The 20,110-nt window shown below is 40.4% G+C and overlaps 1 protein-coding gene across 3 annotated transcripts; it reads right to left on the bottom strand.

The window, feature by feature from the left end:
- Positions 1-1,653: 1,653 nt before the first annotated feature.
- Positions 1,654-18,879, bottom strand: LOC140936952 (uncharacterized). Of its 3 annotated transcripts, XM_073386463.1 has the most exons (10): positions 18,743-18,879; positions 13,416-13,533; positions 13,198-13,235; positions 11,911-13,011; positions 10,316-10,450; positions 9,053-9,341; positions 7,591-7,715; positions 7,110-7,319; positions 6,078-6,320; positions 1,654-4,919 (listed from the first exon to the last, which is right to left on the bottom strand). In XM_073386463.1, exons 2-10 carry the CDS (start codon positions 13,495-13,497, stop codon positions 4,905-4,907), a joined length of 2,238 nt encoding a protein of 745 aa, XP_073242564.1. In that variant the 5' UTR covers positions 13,498-13,533; positions 18,743-18,879; the 3' UTR covers positions 1,654-4,904. The 3 variants fall into 3 exon arrangements, with proteins under 3 accessions (XP_073242564.1, XP_073242562.1, XP_073242563.1); XM_073386461.1 differs by having other exon boundaries at positions 11,911-13,235; XM_073386462.1 differs by having other exon boundaries at positions 7,591-7,712; positions 11,911-13,235.
- Between the last annotated feature and the right edge of the window lie 1,231 nt (positions 18,880-20,110).

Genomic DNA, 20,110 nt, shown 5'->3' with positions numbered 1-20,110 from the left:
AAAGAAATTTGAAAGAATTGGTACGAAAGGCCGTGGAAATGTGTTTGCGAGTGCTAAAGGAAAGCAACAAAAGTAGGTTCGACAGGTGCAGTCGTCAGAAACAGTGTACTGATCATATCCCATATTACCTTTCGGGATTGTCGCGTGCACATTTTTCCGACAACCTTTTCCCGAAATAGCTGTATTTACTGAGTTGGCTGGTGATAAGGTATATGCATAGCAGATGGTTTTGGCACGCAAAAAAACAGTTTAACTAAATTTTCACCATGTCGGTTGAAAAAAATGATAGTGATAGAGAGAAGGAGAATAGCATGTGCTGCAGTGGATAAAATTCGGAAAAAGAAAAATTTTTGCCGAGTATTTCAGCTAGGCTTCAGTTAATCATAATTGGACTCCGTGCGTGCTTTTGAGGGCAGTAAGCGATATTATTTCCCTGGACAATTTTAACCACGATTTAAACTAAGAACTTTAATTTACTTGTAGCCAAGATGACGCCTTTGGTTTGCACCTGCCAAAAACTGAAAAAAATGGACAGTTATTCTGATATGAACAACAACAACAAAAAAAATGCTTGGATGTTCTAGTAAGTGTCAGCGCTCGAAAATTCACCGACTAAGATAAAATGCATTGTTGCCGACTACTTAAACAGTGTGTGTTCAGTGGTTGATTGAATTCGGTTTCAGGTATACTACTTACACCTCGATTACACCAATGCGTTTCAATACGTTTGCTTGCGGATGCCTACTTTGCCTTACAGTTTGGCCTTTCGTCCACGCCAAAATGATCAAAGTCGAAGTTTTCGAAAAGGGTTGTTTAAATTGAGCGCTGAGACATTTGAAAACGAGGGTCTATCGTCCTAAGCCTTAGTAATCTTTATCGGTCAGCGGTGTTCTCCGACATGATTGAAAACAACTTTCATGCGAAAATGGTGCCAAGCATATGTCTGCGACATGACGCACAAGATCGGTTGGTGATCACCGGCGATCCAGTTCCGGGTCAATTTTGCATGAAAGAAGGGTTTTAAAACGTTTTTGTCGTAGCTGACCTGCGCCTGCACACCTTTGGGGCAGGGCGTTGCGTGATGGGACAAAGACCAGCCGGGAAGGAGACTGAGAAATTACTACACAAATAAACGTGGTTTGCTTTGAAAAAACACCCTACCCCTAGTAGCAGGCTTTGCAGTTAACTCGCAGGGTAAGGAACCTTGCAGGCGATAGTACACCCGTCCCTCCCCTCCCCTGCCTCGCTCTAAGGTCGTTTTTTATATATATATCAAAAGAGGATAAAGGGGACAGAGAAGGCATCCCCTATACACACCCTATTCCATAGGTAATTCGTCTCGAGTTATTTTTAACACCATAGATCTCAAGGGGGATTAGACAAAAGCCAATCACATAGCTCGAATGTGCTGGACATGTTTTGCACGGCGTTTAGTCATGCGAAACCTCCACGAAACATCCACGAAGCGCGCGAGGTAAATTTATCCCAATTCTAAAAATAACTCGAGACGAATTACCTATGGAATAGGGTGTGTATGGGGGACGCCTTCTCTGTCACCTTTATCCTCTCTTGTATATATATATAAAAACCTTACAGCAGGCACGAAATATTCGAATTAGCTTGTTAATAAATAAATAATGCAGACGCAAATAGTTTGTGCCAGACAAATTATGTTTTAATTTGTTTGTCGTTCTTAATTTTAAAAGTGCAAAGCTTGTATAAATTTATTTAAAAAAAAAAACTTTTGCAGATGTAAGGCTTTATTTAATAGACCTATTCGGCTGATTCAGTATTGTACCCAATTCAAATCTCCTGGGGTTAAGATTCTTTGTGTGCTGTATTTGGCATTCGCATTCAAATGATATGGAAATCCCTGAAACAAAATGTTTTATCCTCAAAGGATTTGAAAAGGCCACTTCCAAGTTCCAAAAACCCTCACTTTCGAAATGAGGCTAGGTGCACAACTTTTCTTGTGAAAATGAGTTTTATTTGAATGAGAATAAAAAATGATTTCCATATCAAAGCCTGAGCACCTACCCTCGTTTTGAAATAGAGGCTTCGGGGAACTCGGAAATGGCCTATTGGGTACAACATTGAGTTAGCCGAATAGGTATATGACGAAGGAATTGAAATTATAATGACAATAACAAAACAGACTGGACGGCTCGGATAGAGAGAAGTACCGGATCCAGACGAAATCCGATTGTTTACACGTACAAGTTTTGTAACGTCGACTTGAGAAAAAAATGCAAGAGCAAATGATCGTTGAAAAGAAGCCGAGCGTTTATGCGTTGAAAAGGAAACAAAAATGCGAGTAGGGAGCCGATTTTATCCATTCGTCCCAAAAGAGGAACATAGGCGCCGATGGACCTTATAGGAAACGGAATTAAACGAGTAAAATAGCGTTTACACTTAAAATTTTCTCCGAGCCATACCAATTTTGTTATTTTAGCTCGTGTAAACGGATCCTGTTTCAGGAAGGGACTTGTGCAATTAAACATTATTTACTGCCCAGCAAATGCTACACAAAGCTTACTTTAAAATATATATATATATATATATCTATATGTACATATATATTAAATGTGTCCTGCTGTACTGAAAAGGTAGTGCAAACTACCCGAAGCTGTAAGCCTAAATGGCATTTTAATTAGCAAAATACATAAAAAGTTCCTATCGGAACGATGCTAATTCTTCTCTTTAAAATCAAGGTACAGTAACTTATTTTGGTGCTTTTGCTCCTTAAATCTTATACCTTTTTTCGACATACATGCCATACACACATAGATATACTTTATTTGACCTCGAATTTAGAGCAGCTAAAGATAAGCTAGTATCTTCGAGTTACAAGTGAGATTTTAAAACTACTAAAACAAGAAATTATAACATTCTAATATTTAACATGTTTAAACTATTAAAAAGAGTAATACTGTAGGATGAAGCTCAGAAGTTCTAAACGAATCTGGAAGAGAGTTCCATAGGTTTGAAGCCATATACGACTTTTTTAAAGCGCAGAAACCAATCGGTTTACACATGCGATTTTTCGGAAGATGTTTCTTACTGAATGATTACTCAGCACTTATTGAGGTATTCCAGTCTCTATGCACGGCTACTGAAGGACGCATCTGATGTAAGCTAGGTACATGCAGTTCCTTCTCGCGCCGAAAATCGCCGATAAATCGAGTACATCAAAATTCCAGAGCAAGTTCGAAACAAAGGCAATATTTTCACAAGTTTACACGATTTTAAATCACATTCAGAGTGGCAAAACGTCTAAAAGTCGACTGTGAAACCGCCTGTACGATTACAGTAGAACTTGACCCATTCCTGAGTAGAGGGTCTGAATGGGGGTACCTCGATAACAGTAAACAGTTAATTTTTTGGCTCTGTAACAATAAATTTTATGCAGAAGGAAACAAAAACGCCTCCAAAAAGGGCAATGTTACTTTTTTCAGTATATCAACAAGTTTTCGGCCACTTTCCAACGATTCCCGATCATTTCGAAAGACTTCCGAAGACTACCGAAGATGTCCGGAGACTACCGAAATTTTCCAAGGAGAAATCCGAAAAATACAATGCAAGCTCGTTAAGCCCAAGAAATTCCCTCAGATGTTTCTTGACGGCTGCCACGCTGGATTGCTTTGAAAGGTCAAAAGTGACCCTGCTTCTATGCCGTTCGAAAGCAGAATCCTCACCGCTTATATAGCAGTTCACTAGAACTTTGACAACACCGGAGGAGAAACCACTCGATGCCGCCATCGCCGCCACTATTCTCACTAGGGAAAACACGTACAAGAGCCTAATTTAGCATCAATGCACTTCCTAAAATTCTCAGCGTGGCCCAGGGGAATACATGGCATACCCATAGACCTTGTCCCTCAGTTTTAAGAGCAGCTTGTTTGATTATTAGGCCAGTTCTAGTAAAGTTTAGGTCTCGGCACCCTCTGTAGCAGTTCTGGCCCCACTCTCCTCCTCGCAGCGATGGGGCATACCTGGGCATTCCTCGTATTCTCTCCTGGTTCACCGACTCGCAAAGCCTTGGGCCGGTTCTCCCATAAATTATGCATTTAGGCTCATTTGGCTTTGTGTGCGGGAGTTCCGGGTGAGAATATCACTTACGATTAGTTTCGACTTCGGCCTCGACGCTGACCAAAGGATCGTGGGCTCCTGGCACGAGATTGGTATCCAGTACTCCCCAGGCTTTCCAGAATAATATTTCGCATGGGTCGAAAAGAGACTACAGCTACAGCCCCTTTGAGCACGGTCTCAAAGTTCATGAATGATTTGAGCAGAGCTAAAAGACTATAGGGTTTCCACGAAAAACCCTTCAAACACTTAACAGTATTTTCTCTGGAAACAGTAAACATTAAAAAATTGGCCAATTTAACAGCAAACACTAGAAATTGTGGGCAAATAACACTAAACACTAAACCCCATTCAGACCCTCTAAGTAGCGCCTAGACAGCAAAGTTCAAGAAAAGTAAGCAAATTTCGATGAACTCGTTTTTAGGGCTTTGGCCTTCTAAAATTCTGTAAACTGGAATTTTCACTTTTAGTTGCATCCCCATTTTACGATGGGAAAAAACGGAAGATTTTTGTTCTGGCCAAACCGAAAGTGACAAACAAGGTTCATTGAGTGCCCTCTCTCTTATTGTTATTGCTATTATTATTATCATTATTTTGAGACGCAGCATAACTAAATTTTAGCAGGCGGGCCGACGAATTAGGGAGAGGTTTGCCTGATACAATATTTACTATCTTTTATGACTTCACATTTTGAAACTATCTGTATAAAAAGCTGGCGTTTTCAACTAATATCTTTAGATACTACCAAGACACCTTTTCTGGTTTCTTGATGTTACCAAAGGGCTTATTTCCATCTCCATTAAGTTTGAGATACAGGCTTAAAATTTGGTCTCCTGAAAATTAGACAGAGAAAAAAAAGCAGTCAGACAAATGGTTAAGATATGGGAACTCAGCTTTAATAAATATATTTCCTTGCCGGGCATTCATAACCATACATATGTTTTCGTAATTAAATCTCGCTTTTCTGAGAAGACTTAAATAGGATAAACTTTCCAAAAAGGGCCGGCTTCGGGAGCCCGTCTCTAAGGCTACAGAAATGCGGTCAGCTGTAAATTTTTTACCTATACTACTCAAAATTATTTATACACTGCATGTATATTTAGCAATAATTGAATGAGGCTGAGTAGGATGTGAAGAATTATGCAGATCGCGGAGGATGTTATCCATCCACGCTGAAGGCCGAGGTGGATAAAATCCTCGGAGATGTGCATAACTTTTCCCATCATAAGATAGGCGAATTCAATAATTGTTTTATTATTCATTCAAAATATTCTTAGTTGTTAACAAACTTACCTCCTCGTAGACTTTCTCCTAAACTTTGGCCTAATCTCAACACTGTTTCAGGATATAAACACATGTTTTTTTTCTTGCAGATATTCCTCAAAAAGTAGATAACATCTATCGAGGAAATGTTTTGCGTATTCTAGTATTTCCTCCGTTCAGTTTTGGAAAGAAATTCTGCTTCAGTTTTGCCTTGGGATAGTCGTGTACGCCATTTATTTAGTTCACTTTAGCTAAGCGGCCGATGGAGCCTCGTTTCCAGGCCAATATACCATCAATCAACCTCGTTTCCAAGTCAATATTCCATCGAATCGATGGCATATTGATCGAATTTCCCAAATTTGGTCAACACCGGTTGGTTATGAAGAATTTGCCAGGGGCTTTAAGCCAATCAGAAAGGGCGAAATATTTTGAATGAATAATAACTGGAATTAATTTAAAACATTTCTTCCTTCTTGTGACTCCTCCTGGCCTATAAGGCTGGTTTGCCCGAATGAGTTTGAGCCTAAAAATAAGCACAGAAAATACTGGCGAGAAAATGCGAGAATTAACAGATCTAACTGAAGATTTAGCCCGCCGCAAACGACTTGTCTACACTCACTGTGTTGTCAGGGACAGCTTTTGCCTAAAAGCCAACCATAAAACACAGTAAATAACGGTATGCCACGACAATCTACATTAGGTGTCAAAATAAATAAATGGTTCCAAACCTCCTCTTTCTTTTTTTCTTCCTTTTGTGCCTCATCATCGTCAAAACCCAGGTTTATGGCACCTTCGTTCGAGTCAGCATCGCCACTGTCTGATTGGCCAAAATCGGGCTTTAACTTCTCGTCTTCGCTGATTTCGTCATTGCCAGTGGGAGCCTGGTTATTATTGTCTGTTTGTGTGTCTGGTGGTTGCTCTTTCGCTGGGTAATCAAATTCCTTAGAAGTCGTAGCTGCTTCTGGTCTGATCTAAGAGAAGGGATGATTAAAACGTTGAGGCCGAAAAACATTACTTCCTGTCAATTGTTTCAATGATTCAAAGAAACTTTTGCGTTTGGAATCCAGAATCCGGGAAATTTTTTCGTGTTGAATCCGTAATCCTGGGCTTTGGAATCTTCACTCAACAATCGGAATCCAGAATCCCGGAAACGATTAGAACCGGAAAGCCAAGTTCCACTGATAAGGAATCCGGATAGCTTTTAGTAACGACACGGAAGCTATCTGGTATAGTATGAACACCTATCCGATATGTGACTCTCCACTTTAGAGATTGGTGCGGCGCAGCTTCGCTCCATCACAGAAACCGCGCCGCCACAACCGTTTTTGAACAGAAGCCCCGTATCCGGAATAATTTTCGTGGCGGCGCAAAAGCTATCTGGTATAGTGTGAACACCTATCCGATATGTGACTCTCCACTTTAGAGATCGGTACGGCGCATCTTCGCTCCGTAACAGAAATTGCGCCGCCACAACCGTTTTTCAACAGAAGGCGCGCCTTTCCGGTATAATTTTCGCGGCGGCGCAAAAGCTATCTGGTATAGTGAGAACACAGCCTAAGGCATTTTCATGCAGTACCCGACTCATACTTAGTTTAAGTTGGTTAAAGACTGTATTCGGAAGTTAAAGCCACTTGTTACTTTATATATGTCTGGAACTTATTTGATAATACAACAAAGAAATTGGGGGGTGGGGGTGGAGTGTCGACATTTCGTTGGTGGTTCAAAATCGCGTCAACTGAAATAACAAACAAGCGCCTTACATTTACAGTCACTGACGAAGTAAATGGAGGCCTCCGCTCCTCTTTGCCTACCTCCTCGGTCTTGCCTGGTTCTGTGCCTTCTTCCTCGTTCTTGCCTGGTTCTGTTCTCTCTTCCATGGTCTGGACTGGTTCTATACCTTCTTCCTCATTCTTAACTTGCCCTTCCGTGTCTAGTACTTTACTTATCTGCGAGATCGATTCTGGCAACACCTTAAAACCAAAGACACCACTGTCATAAACGTCAAAAAGTCCTAAGCCAGCTCCTTTGCGAAGAGGGGAGAGAAAGCTTTTTGCTTTTCTGAGTTCTCTTGCTCAATCGTTTGGTAAGAAACGGTTGGTACTTAGGCTACTATAAGCAGTGAGCATTTATGGCTTTATGAAAAGCCTATAAAATAAACCAACGCAAAAGTGCGAGCAAAAGATTTCTTAAGAGAACTGTGACAGCAAACCTTAACCAAGGATGTATAAATACAATACTTACGATTTCAGCATCTATCATAGAATCAGATCTTGGAGGTTTGATTGGTCTTCCATCAAAGTCTTCGGGCTCAGGCTTGGCCTCCAAGCCTGCCTCTGTCTCACTGGCCTCTTGATCAGACTTGGCTGCTGAGAATTAAGAACCTTTGCTTACCAAACAGAAGTCCGCTGTTTCTTAAAATCCAAAATCTAGTTATATTGTAGTAACTGGATGATATCTCGACATTGCTACTGACTCTTGTATATCTGGAATCCGCTGAAGTGCCAAAAACTTGCCGGATTAGGTCTTGAGTGGGTTTGGGTAATAGCAAATCTTTGTGTTATACATAGTGAAAGTGCCATTTCATTTAGTTTATAAATTAACCCTTTCATTGCCGGAGTGAATGTTAGTCCCTTAAGGTAGTCTTAACTATTGAGTCTGTGGACAAAATCCTATGATGTGACCACTCAAATGAAACCTCTCTGCCTGTACTTTCAACTGGCGCTATTTGTTTTCAAAATTTTACAAAACGAAATTTGGGAATTTTTATTTAATTTTGCCCTTGAGCACACTTGGCACTGAAAGGGTTAAAGGCACTCCACTCAAATAATAATACTGATAATACTACAAATAATAATGATGATGATAATAATAATAGGGAAAATCATGATGATGATGATCATGATGTTGATGTTGTTGGTGATGATGATGATGATGATGATGATGATGATGATGATGATGATGACTATGATGTTGATGTTGTAGGTGATGATGATGATGATGATGATGATGATGATGATGATGATGTTGATGTTGTTGGTGATGATGATGATGATGATGATGACGATGATGATGATTAGGGAAAATAACATATACAGGTATTTCGAAATAGCTGTATATGTTATTTTCCCTAGTCATCATCATCATCTATTGTCGGAAAAAGTGCACGCGAAAATCCCTAAAGGTGTTGTGGGTGGTTTTGAGTGCTCTGTTCTTCAAAGAAAAAGAAATTTGAAAAAATGGCACGGAAGGCCACGAACATATGTTTGCGAGTGCTAAAGGAACGCAACAACAGTATGTTCGACAGCTACAGTCGTCAGGAACAATGTATTGATCATATCCCATATTACATATTACCTTTCGGGATTGACGCGTGCACATTTCTTCCGACAACCTTTCTCGAAATAGCTGTATGATTTAAAACCCCAGCTTGCAGGAGGCAACCTGCTGGATTTTTTCAACCATGACCGAGGAGTTAAACCCGCGACTGTCGAGAAACATTTCCAATTAGTGGTCAAAGCGGTACTCAAACCCAGGGCATCCGGATTACCAGACTCACACGCCGGTTACTCGGGCATGCTGCCCCCAAAGCGAAAGCAGGGGAGCACTAGGCCATGCTGCGCCTTCATTGCAAAAGCGCAGCACTAGCAGCTGCAAAGACAAAAAACAGATATTTCTAAGAAAATCTGTTCGACGGCAGACTTACTTTCACCACCCGATTTCCCGTCTTCATAATCCTTAATCGCTGAAAGAAGCGGCGTTTTATCCTCCACTTTTACATCAACTTGTGATTTTTTGGTCTGGGTGGGAGAAGGCTGTTTGTGTACTACCACCTGTTCTGGTACCTCGCTCATCTCTTCTTGTGTTTCTAACGGTTTACTGGCGGTATTCGTCAAGTCACTTGCAGTGGTTTCTTCAAAAGCATGCTCATTGGATATTACCATCTTCCCATCAAGTGGTTTTGGACGCGCTTGGTGAGTGCTCATGTATCTTTTCTGTTACCAACAACGACAACAAAAACCAATGCAAAGATGATCATTCTAATCCAAGAGCCATGGCTCTTGTCCTAATCATATATTTTGTTCTTTGCAAAAACAAAAACGAGGGGGAGGCGCAATTTCCCCAATGAAGCCCCGAAAGTTTTGTTGTTGGATTCACTTTTTTGTTTTGTTTTGTTTTGTTTTGTTTTTCCAGAACTTCTCTGTGTCTTTTTATGCTTGTTTACTTATTTCTCAGCTAAAACACATTTTGGAAAAAATAACTGACGGTCGGTTGCTATGGCAACGAAATATTACGTCATAGATACTTTTTGAATATAGCACTTCTTATGCAAAAAAATACAAAATAGTACCAAAAGCAACAGACACTCAATTAGCACAAATAATCATCAGATCTAAAGTAACAGAATGTCAAGTTTCAACATTGTTCAAATAGATTTGAACTTTTCGTAAACCCAAGAGGGCGGCGATACTGGACGGCATCTGATGGGTCCGCCGCTACCAATGCAGCCAAGCCATGTCCCATGATATTTATATATATATATTTTTCTGGCTCATGACAGACCTTAAATTTCCTCAAAATGTTACCAAAGCAGGAAAAACTGGGGGAAGTAATCAGCCCTTTTCCCTGAACCACGGTGTGGGCGTTGATTTGCTACTGCGTCCGAGGTTTACGTTTACGTTTACGGTGCCACTTTTTCAGAATAGTATGATTTCTAGACGTGCATTAAGGAGACACGAGCATTAATAAATCCCACTCATTCTCTGTAAAACAAGCCTGTATTTAATGGACATGTACAACTCCTAAGCGGAAACAAGTGATATTTCTGGCCCTGAAAGCAGACTTCGCAATTATACGTTTCACTTTTACAAATATTAAAAAAAGCGGGATTAAACCTTTTTTGTTGTTGTTCAGAGAAATCGCAAGTAAACGAATAAATTCTAGCTGAGTAACGGGGATAACAACTTACCACAAAATATATGACGATGAGGACGACTACAAGAATGGCCAGAGCGACCCCTATGGCGATACCGATACGTTGGGCTTCTGTGTACTCGGGAATGTATTCGTCTTCATCGTCTCCTACAAGAGCCACTTTTGTAACCTTGAAATAGAACAAGAAATGACGTTGTTAGAAAAGAGGGGATACAATGGAAAACTTGAGAGCCTAACTTTCTATGGCCAGACATTGCGGGCCTTTTCCGCTGGGAAACTTTCGTGCGGCATACTACCCCTTTAACTGCTACTAGGGTGGGTCTCTAGAGCAGAAGGATAAATGGAGCTGTGAAACACAACGTATTAACCACTAACTGACAGCCGCCAATCAAAAATATTTTTCTCAACGAAAAGGAAAGATATTATGATGGAAAGCTTGAGCGCCGCCTAACTTCCTCGTACTATGGTCAGAAATTGCGGATATTTTCCACTGGGAAACACTCGTGCAGCATAGTATCCCCTTTAACTGGTACCGGGTGGCTCTCAATCTCCTACACAGAGTCTTCTGACTTTTTGGTCAGTGGGTCTCCAGTTCAGGAGGATAAATGGAGCTGTAAAACACAACGTATTTACGTCTTTATTAAAGCCGCTGATCAAAATTAATTTTCTTAACGAAAAGGTGAAGAAAGGGTAGCAAATGGAGACGAATTTCAATTGAATTGAGTTAATTATCGTAAAGATATTTAGTTGGAAGTCTTCGGTCATTTTGCCATGGCAATGATGACCTTGTAATTGGACAATTTTCATTGCCAAATGGACGCTGTCAATCGTTTCAATTTTGCCAGAACCAAGCTAGCAAACTGTGTTTGTGGGATACGATATTGACTTAAGGAAATGAAAATGGCAGAATCAAATAATCAATCGGACAGAAACGCGGCCAGCTAAGGCTTAAGGAATTTACAACCTAAAATACAAGGTGATAGCAAGAGGAGAGTTATCATCTTAAACAAGGACGATGTTCAAGGTCTGGTGTGAACATAATATTTAAACAGTGGAATAAGCGAATGGTTTCTACTTATAGATTCCGCCCCAAAGACGATTATGTTGGTAAGTGGTAAACTTTTCTAGGTTCAAATATAATTTTCGCTTCGAACAATATTCTTTATGACACTATCGCCATGTTTTTGTTTCGGTAATATTGAGTGGTATAAGATCGCCGCTGTCGTAACGCGGGCGCCACGTCCGCGATTTTTGGCCATGTGTACATAATTACCTGGTCATACAACAAATTCTATTAGTGACTGAGGCATTGAATGCAACTGCGGAGAACCTTAGGTCTATCACATAGCTTTATCGGGGAGCAAGGGTGGCGCAGTGGTGAGAGCGCTCGCCTCCCACCAATGTGGCCCGGGTTCAAATCCCGGCGTCGACGCCATATGTGGGTTGAGTTTGTTGTTGGTTCTCCCCCTTGCTCCGAGAGGTTTTTCTCCTGGTACTCCGGTTTTCCCCTCTCCTCAAAAACCAACATTTCCAAATTCCAATTCGACCAGGAATCAGGTAGACGAAGAACTATGTGGATGTGCTTCCTGCAAATCGTTATTTATTTATTTATTTATCGGATGTACTTACTTTGCCTTCAAACACTGGATCGAGCAGTATCATTCTTTTGTTTGTCCAATAGCCGTACAGAAGTTTAAAGGCCTCAATGGTCTTGTTCTTGTCAGCATCATTTTCCTCTCCCATTCTAGCGATAAATAGTTCCAGTATCGCGTCTTTGTTATAATATAGGGTTTTATTGGCGCACTTCTCTTTCGCATTATACAGCCTGATTCTTTCGAGTGGCATGTAGCGCCATGTATTAAAAACTCCGTAAAATTCTAACAGTTTGCGAGAGAGCGATTCCTTGAAGAGAGATTTTAAGTAACAAAATCGTCCCCATGGCATGGAAAAGAACACTTTTAGATAGATGCTGGGTTTTTGTGGCTTCTGGGGCAGAGGTGTAGAGGAGACATTTGGTGAAGAAAGAAGCGCGCTTGTTGGTGATGGGCTTGGTGTTGTTTCCGACACTGGAGTCGTAGGATCCGTGGGCTTGACGTCACTTGAAACTGACGAAGGTGAAATTCCGGGAGAAGATTTGGTTAATTCTGGAGTTTGAGGAATTGATGAAGATGACAGTGTTACTGACGGCGACGAGGTAATCCCCGGTGTAGCTGTTGTTGTTGTTAGGGTTGATGAAAATAGGGGTCTTTTTGACGGCGACAGCGAAAACACCGAAGAAGGTTTGGTTGATGTTGTAACAGCTACAGAAACTAACGGAAGCTGGGGTGCAGAAGATGCATGTCTAGTAACACTTGCGTAAGAAGTAGTTACTTGACTTTCCGCTGATGAAGATGAGAGTGTTACTGACGGCGGCCGGGTAATCCCCGGCGTAGCTGCGGTTGTTGTTAGGGTTGATGACAATAGGGGTTTGCTTGATGTTGTAACGGCTGCAGCAACTGACGGAAGCTGGGGTGCAGAAGATGCATGTCCAGTAACACTTGCGTAAGAAGTAGTTACTTGACTTTCCGCTGATGAAGATGAGAGTGTTCCTGACGGCGGCGGGGTAATCCCCGGCGTAGCTGCGGTTGTTGTTAGGGTTGATGACAATAGGGGTTTGCTTGATGTTGTAGCGGCTGCAGCAACTGACGGAAGCTGGGGTGCAGAAGATGCATGTCCAGTAACACTTGCGTAAGAAGTAGTTACTTGACTTTCCGCTGATGAAGATGAGAGTGTTACTGACGGCGGCCGGGTAATCCCCGGCGTAGCTGCGGTTGTTGTTAGGGTTGATGACAATAGGGGTTTGCTTGATGTTGTAACGGCTGCAGCAACTGACGGAAGCTGGGTTGCAGAAGATGCCTGTCCAGTAATACTTGCGTATGATACTGAAGAAGAAGAAGTACTTCCTTGACTTTCCACTAAAAAACAAACAAACATAGAATGTAAACTGAAAATGTATTCAGTACGTATTTATTGTTGCCACTTTGTACCAGCTGCAATTAATCATTAGACTCTAACCAGGATTCTGCAGATCCTTGGGAATAATAAAGTCAAGCATTTAGGATTCGTTGTAATTGACTGTAGAAAGTTCTGCATACCTCCTTTTAGCATGATGAACATTTGTAAGGCCAAAGCCATGCAACTAACTCGATTTCGCTTCCCACTATTCATGATGACCATCAGTTGCTGCTGACCTGGGGTTCACTGCAGACAAATCTGAAACATAAAAACGTAAATACATACTGAGGTAATGTTCACGCTACGCTGGATCGACAACCACTGACATCGACCTTTATAGTGCGAACCGCCAAGACACAAAACACCATAAAATTCATTCTTAACAAATACAGAAATAAGTGGACCACCCTGTCCATTTCTGATTAGTGTTGATCTATAGTAATTTAGCTAAAGCGCACTATTATTATTTTTTCTATTTGTTCTGCTAGTTGTTTTTAATCTGTTGAACTTTCGTGTTTCGCATTTTTTTTTTGCTTGTTTGTTTGTTTATTTTTTTACTGTTTCGCCTCCTTTTTATTTGCCGCCCTGTATATTAAATAATGTTTAATAAATAAATTATTAACAAAAAAATAAATAAAATAAAATAAAATGGCATACTTTAGGGACGGACCATTAGAAAACTTATGGGGGAGGTGGGGCGGGCGAAGTACAAAAAAATATTCGCGCAAGGGAAAATTAAATGAAAAAAAATTCATGCACCCCAATTAATCCTAAAAAATATTTATGCTATGGCCTAAAAAAAATTCATACGAGGAATTTGATGACGAAAAAAAATTCCTGCGGCTCGAAAATTCCCCTTCCCTCCATAACTTTTCTAATGGTCCGTCCATTACGCCTGTATAGGGAGGATTCATTCGGAAGTAAAACCGGTGACAATGAGCAGTGGATGGACCTCCATGTGCGACCATCTATTCTCCTCGTAAGCGACGACCTACCAATCCAAAACACCAAAGTTTTCCCAGTTAAAGTCCTTTAATCTTTATTTCTCGTAAACGATCACTTTTCGTAAGCGACCGTGACCACTTTTTGTGCTAGCAATGTTATAGTTTTCCACAGTTTTTAAGCTCTTGTAAGCGACCACTTGACGCATGATCTGATCTCTTAGTTCGATGTATATGCTACTTCACTCGTACGCCACTCGTAGCGATACGAAGACCTTTCACTGACAACATGCATGCAACTACACATATTGTGACTTAGGAATGGGCGTCGATAAAACCCGGAACATGGAACATCCCGGAACATTCCGGAACATTCCGGAACATCCCGAAACATCCAGGAACATGAAAAAATTGAAATAATTTTTTATGAAAAAATAATTAATTAATTAAATAAAAATATTAATAAAAATAATAATAATAAAAAGAACAATAGATAGAAAATAATTTTTGCAAAAATTTATAATAACAAAATAAATAACATAACATAACATAAAAACGAAAAAGAAAGAAAGAAAGAAAGAAAGAAAGAAAGAAAGAAAGAAAGAAAGAAAGAAAGAAAGAAAGAAAGAAAGAAAGAAAAAGAAACTGGTATTATCTCCGAGTATGAGAAAACAATATTTTGTCGCAATGAATTTTTTGGACGAGTGAGGGTCCGTTCAAATGACAGTAATGAGTGAAGGCTTGCTTCTAAATTCAAAATATATTAAAATGGGTCGCGAGGAGGGGGTTTTCAAGCTTTCCTCACACAGCCACCACTTGTAATTGTTTGCCATGCTGTTTAACGGTTATCAATTTACGGCTTTGCGACCGTAAGAAGAGCTTAGGGGCTCGTCGCTTTGGACTTGGATAATTAAATTAAACATTCACATTCGCCGCAGAATAGCTGCAGTGGCAGTGATGGCGCAGCGGTAGTCTCTAACTGTTATCAGTTAGCCTGAATTTTAGTCGTCTCCCCGTAAACTCCTCTTGCGACTCGAGGAGACGTCTGAAATATCATGCTGACTGTAAACAGTATAGAAACTACTACGAATGTGAGTATTGTCCACTAAAATCCAAAGACATGAGCCCCTATACTCTTCAAGTTTACAGAGCCGCCTAGTCTGTAAGTAATTCATGTCAACCTCAAGTGAAGCAAAGCACCTTAAGTAAGCAAATGTCGGTTAATATAAGGAGACTATATGTTGGCTTGATATGAGTTACTTACCAACTTGGCTTGACATGAAATACTGCACCGACATTTCAGACCATCGCAGAACCGTAAATGGATAACCGCCAAATGATTAACTCATGGCAAACAATTAGAAGAGGTGGTTGTGTGAGGAAAGCTTGAAAACCCCCTCCTCGCGACCCATTTTAATATATTTTGAATTTACAAGCAAGCCTTTACTCATTACTGTCATTTGCATGCCACCCTCACTCGCCCAACAAATTTTAATTTGTTGCGACAAAATATTGTTTTCTCATACTCAGAGAGGATACCAGTTTCTTTTTCTTGATTATTTCATTATTTTTCGTTTTTTTTTTTTGTTATTTTACGTTCTTATTAATTTTTACAAAAATTATTTTATTATTATTATTATTTTATTATTTTTTTTATTCATGAAAGTTATTTTTATTTTTTCATGTTCCGGAATGCTCCGAGATGCATATGTTCCGGAATGTTCCGGAATGTTCCGGAATGTTCCGGGATGTTCCATGTTCCGGATTTTATCGACGCCCCTTAGGAATTGCATACAAAATATCATCTTTCAAAAAGTAGACATGACGAGACAGTCTTATCGGAAAAGACCCACTGTGGTTCGCTTCTCATAATCGACCACCTCCCGTAAGCAACCACTAAAGTCTAAGAATTTGTGTGGTCGCTGACGTGAAGTTCGACTATATAAAAATTCATCCTTGGCTTCAAAAGAATGACGTTAAGATTCAGAGATAATTAATTAATTTGCTTTGCTTTACTCTCCTCAGCCTTGGAGCCAAGTAATAATGAATTTTGATAATTTGAAACTGGCCTATTTACCGGCTGTAATGCAGGCCTAGTGAGAGAGTTGTTGTGTGATCATCATGGGAATGTGCAGGGATTTTTTTTTTCATGAACTAAGGCAAGACTGGAAGCAGGGGATAAGATATAATCAAATTAATAGAAGTCTTAAATTCCTGGTCTAATTCAAATTCCTAGTTGCCATATTTGAAATGTTAAGTGTTTAAATACTTTTTTAGAATCGCTAAGTACTTCCTGTTTCGCTACGCGATAGTCTGCCACCGGCTTATTTTTTTTCGTCAGTTTTGTTTTTCGGTCGTTAACTCATATTCAACTAGCCTGAATTTCATCCGATTACTTCGAGTCGTTATTACTCCCTCAGTTGTTGAGAGGAAAAAACGACTCTAAGCAATCGGATGAACTTCAGGCTAATAATCAACTCTTACTTCTAAAAAAACACTTTGGTATCAAGAAGAAATAAGTAAGTTAGCTAGTTTGTAAATAGTTAACGGTACGTAAGTAATGTAAACAGCTCAAATAAACCAGCATCAAGACCGTTGCCAAGATAAGAACAAAATCTTTCAGTAACTCTCAGCTAATATCTGGATTGGACAGTGTGGTTCCATTCTGTCATAGCTCCGTGAAGAAATTGACGCAGTATTATTTTTTAATCGTTTAGAAATTTCAAACCAAAACGATCAGTACCATCACCGTAAATAACCATATTTAGGCTTTAAATTGCTTTTCTACGTTACCAAAAGCCAGATGCGGGAATGCATCCCCCGCGGGGGAAAGAAGGGGGCCTCCTAAATGAAGGGGACGAAGATGTAGCCCGTCATAAGAGATTAAAACTCCTCGACGAGACCAATCAGACCCTATTTGACCCCTAAAGAATAGGCTCCGTGGCAGCCGTTTTTGTCTCGTTACGCAACGTCCCTCCCCAACAAACGTTTCTTAGGGAAGCTTGCGCTAAAAAATGTTGTCATCGAATGCTACCCTCAACGCAGTATGAATTTTTTAAATTTTTGTAAAAATATAAGCTACCAGTCCTTAACACACCCCATATGAGACCAAAATGTGCACTTCATCCCTAATCAATAAGCAATACAGCGAGCATTTTCATCGAATCCCTTAATTTCATGTTAGAACCCCCAGCTATACTCGTCCCCAGGGCTTTCCCGGACGGAGTTGCCTCACCTCCAATGTGTCTACAATCTTAGAAAAATACCGTAAAATTCCGAAAATAAGCCCCGGCGCTTATATTTTTCAAAGCCCTTTTTGAGGGGCCTATTTTCGGAGGTGCTTATAATCGGAAATTTTCGTTTTAAAATCGGCTACTAGGATTATACTAGGAGGGAAATATGAGTCTCAAAATCAATCGGGGCTAGCTTATAGTTGGAAGGGAAGTTATGTCAGTAATTTGTTGCACGTTTTTACTGAAACTTGCCTAGAGGACGTAGATCTTTCTAAACCTCAGTCATGCAAGTACTTTGTCTATATGGAGTGAGGAAATTCAAGCCAAGACTGAAGAGTGCGCAAACATCAAGTTACTGTGACACTTTGACTACAATCATTTGGCACGGGTAATAGTTCTTTGGCAAATGCAACAATTTATGTGTTACTGTACAGTTTTTGCTTTGTTTTATTTTAAATTTAAGGACAATTTCCGAGTACAAGCCCCCGGGGGCTTGTATTTGGAGGGGCGATTTACCGGACGGTTTTTTGCGTTACGAGTTTGGGGGGCTTATATTTTCGGAACACTACGGTATATGAAAAAAATTAAACCCCCTTCCCCCAAATAAAATGGGGCATTTTGGCCTTCGTGCGGCTTCATCCTTGATTTCGGAAGGATGGGAGATTTGCTCTTCCACTTTATTCTGTCCAAGATTAAGATTATCACAGGCGGTCACCAGTTTGAAAATTACCACCCTCGCGCAGACGGCTTAAAGTGTCATCATCTAAACATGATAAACATTTCGCTTTATCATGTGCGACGGGTCAAGTTAAATAAACACCGAACTTGGACACAACAAAAATTAACTGGAGCAGCCCGAAATATAGCTCCCCAATTTCGCTTTCTTTGGTTTTGCTCTTTTCTCTTGAAAATAATAAGAACCTTGAGAGGGCAATCGGTCACGCATAAATTAAACCAGTTTGATTTCAGCAAATAAACGTACAAGAATCAGTAGTTAGCATGCAATTAAACTGCTTGTTTGGCCAGTTCAATGTGAGCTGAAGCGAGTGTACCGAGAAGATGAAGTACGGAATATTTAAAGGAGTTTGATTGGTCCAGTCATTTCTCTACATACAAAAGTACAAAAAGCAAGGCGTTTGAAAGCCGCAAAGCAAGAATGTCGGCACAATGCTTCGTTTATGCGGAGGTAGCGGTTGACGCAAGATGTCTTGCACCATTTTTCAGCCGGATTGGCGTGTTGCAAATAGCAACATCAAAGTAAAAGTCTGATAAAGATTTGTTACTTGTCCTTACCTTTTATAAAATGAGCCAACCGCGAGAAAACGTCGCCCTCATGCAATCACAACGAACTTAGAAACGCAGATCACGCGAACGCAATACTGTACTCCCCTTGTGCCAGATCGATCTTCTCTATCGCCACGCGGAAACGTAACAGGTAACCCAGTAAGACTGGTGTCAAATGAACAGTCTTGAAACGCAATGCACAGCAGTTTGCCTCAAACTTCAACGCAGATTGTACACTACCCGGAGCCCTTATTTGGTGTGTGTATCGTTTTAATTAAGAAAGGAATTCATCCCTTGTTAGTTTTGTACTCGGGTATACTCAAGTAGCGGAAATGATGCACTTAGTCTTCAGCTTGGCTGCTGTGCGTAACGCAAAGACGTCTTCTTTCAATGCACGAGTCACGGACACGGAAAGGAAAACTGGTTTCCCCGCTGAGCATAAAAACCCTCAAAGAAAAAGAAAGGTGGGATGTTGAAAATACTTGACTTTTTCGGAAAGTTTTAAACGCGACTTTAGCAAGGCTTCTCTTCCCCAACCATCCCCTAAAAAGTAACGCTTCTCCGTTGCTTTTGACTTTATATTAGGGAGCTTAGGGACGGACTATTAGAAAAATTATGGGGGGGGGGGGGGGGGAATTTTCGAGCCGCAGGATTTTTTTTTTTCGTTAACGAATTCCTTGTATGAATTTTTTTTAGGCCATAGCATGAATATTTTTTAGGATTAATTGGCGTGCATGAATTTTTTTCATTTAATTTTCCCTTGCGCGAATATATTTCTTTAGTACTTCTCCCCCCACCCCCCCCCGATAAGTTTTCTGATGGTCCGTCCCTTAAGCAACAACGACGGCGACGGCTACGAAAAGGTCACTTAAAACGTGTATTCGCGCTGCGTCAAACTTAAACGCGCTTATTCCATCTCGTTTAATTCGTCAAATGTTGGCAAATGTTTTTGGAGTTGAATTCTAAAGGGCTGTATCAAAGTTTAAAAAAAGAAAAATAATGTTGTCTTTTGTTCCGCCCATCCTCGACAAAACGTGAAATTAGGCACTGTCACGTTGTAGTCGTGCAACTACGCCTAAGAAATGTACCAAAAAGCGTGATGCACGTTGTGCAAAGTTGTTGTTTTGCTAATGTACACCTGTTGCTTTTTTGCCGTCCTCGTTACCGTCGCCGTCGTCGTTGTTTAAGCATCCTATTATTCTCTCTTAGGGGGCTACGCCCTAAGGTTTTCCCTTCTCATGATAATGCGTACCAATTTGGCACTGAACCGGTCTATTAACTTGTGGACAGCGAAGAATACTATTCTAAGTTGAAAGTTTTGTCTATCAAAACTAGCATGGTAATCCTTTGTAAATGAATATGGCTCAATACCAATGC

This window comes from Porites lutea, chromosome 5 (genome assembly GCF_958299795.1).
Source record: "Porites lutea chromosome 5, jaPorLute2.1, whole genome shotgun sequence".
Classification (NCBI taxonomy): domain Eukaryota; kingdom Metazoa; phylum Cnidaria; class Anthozoa; order Scleractinia; family Poritidae; genus Porites; species Porites lutea.
The sequence above is the reverse complement of the archived record's forward strand: the minus strand, read 5'-3'. Positions and strand labels throughout refer to the sequence as shown.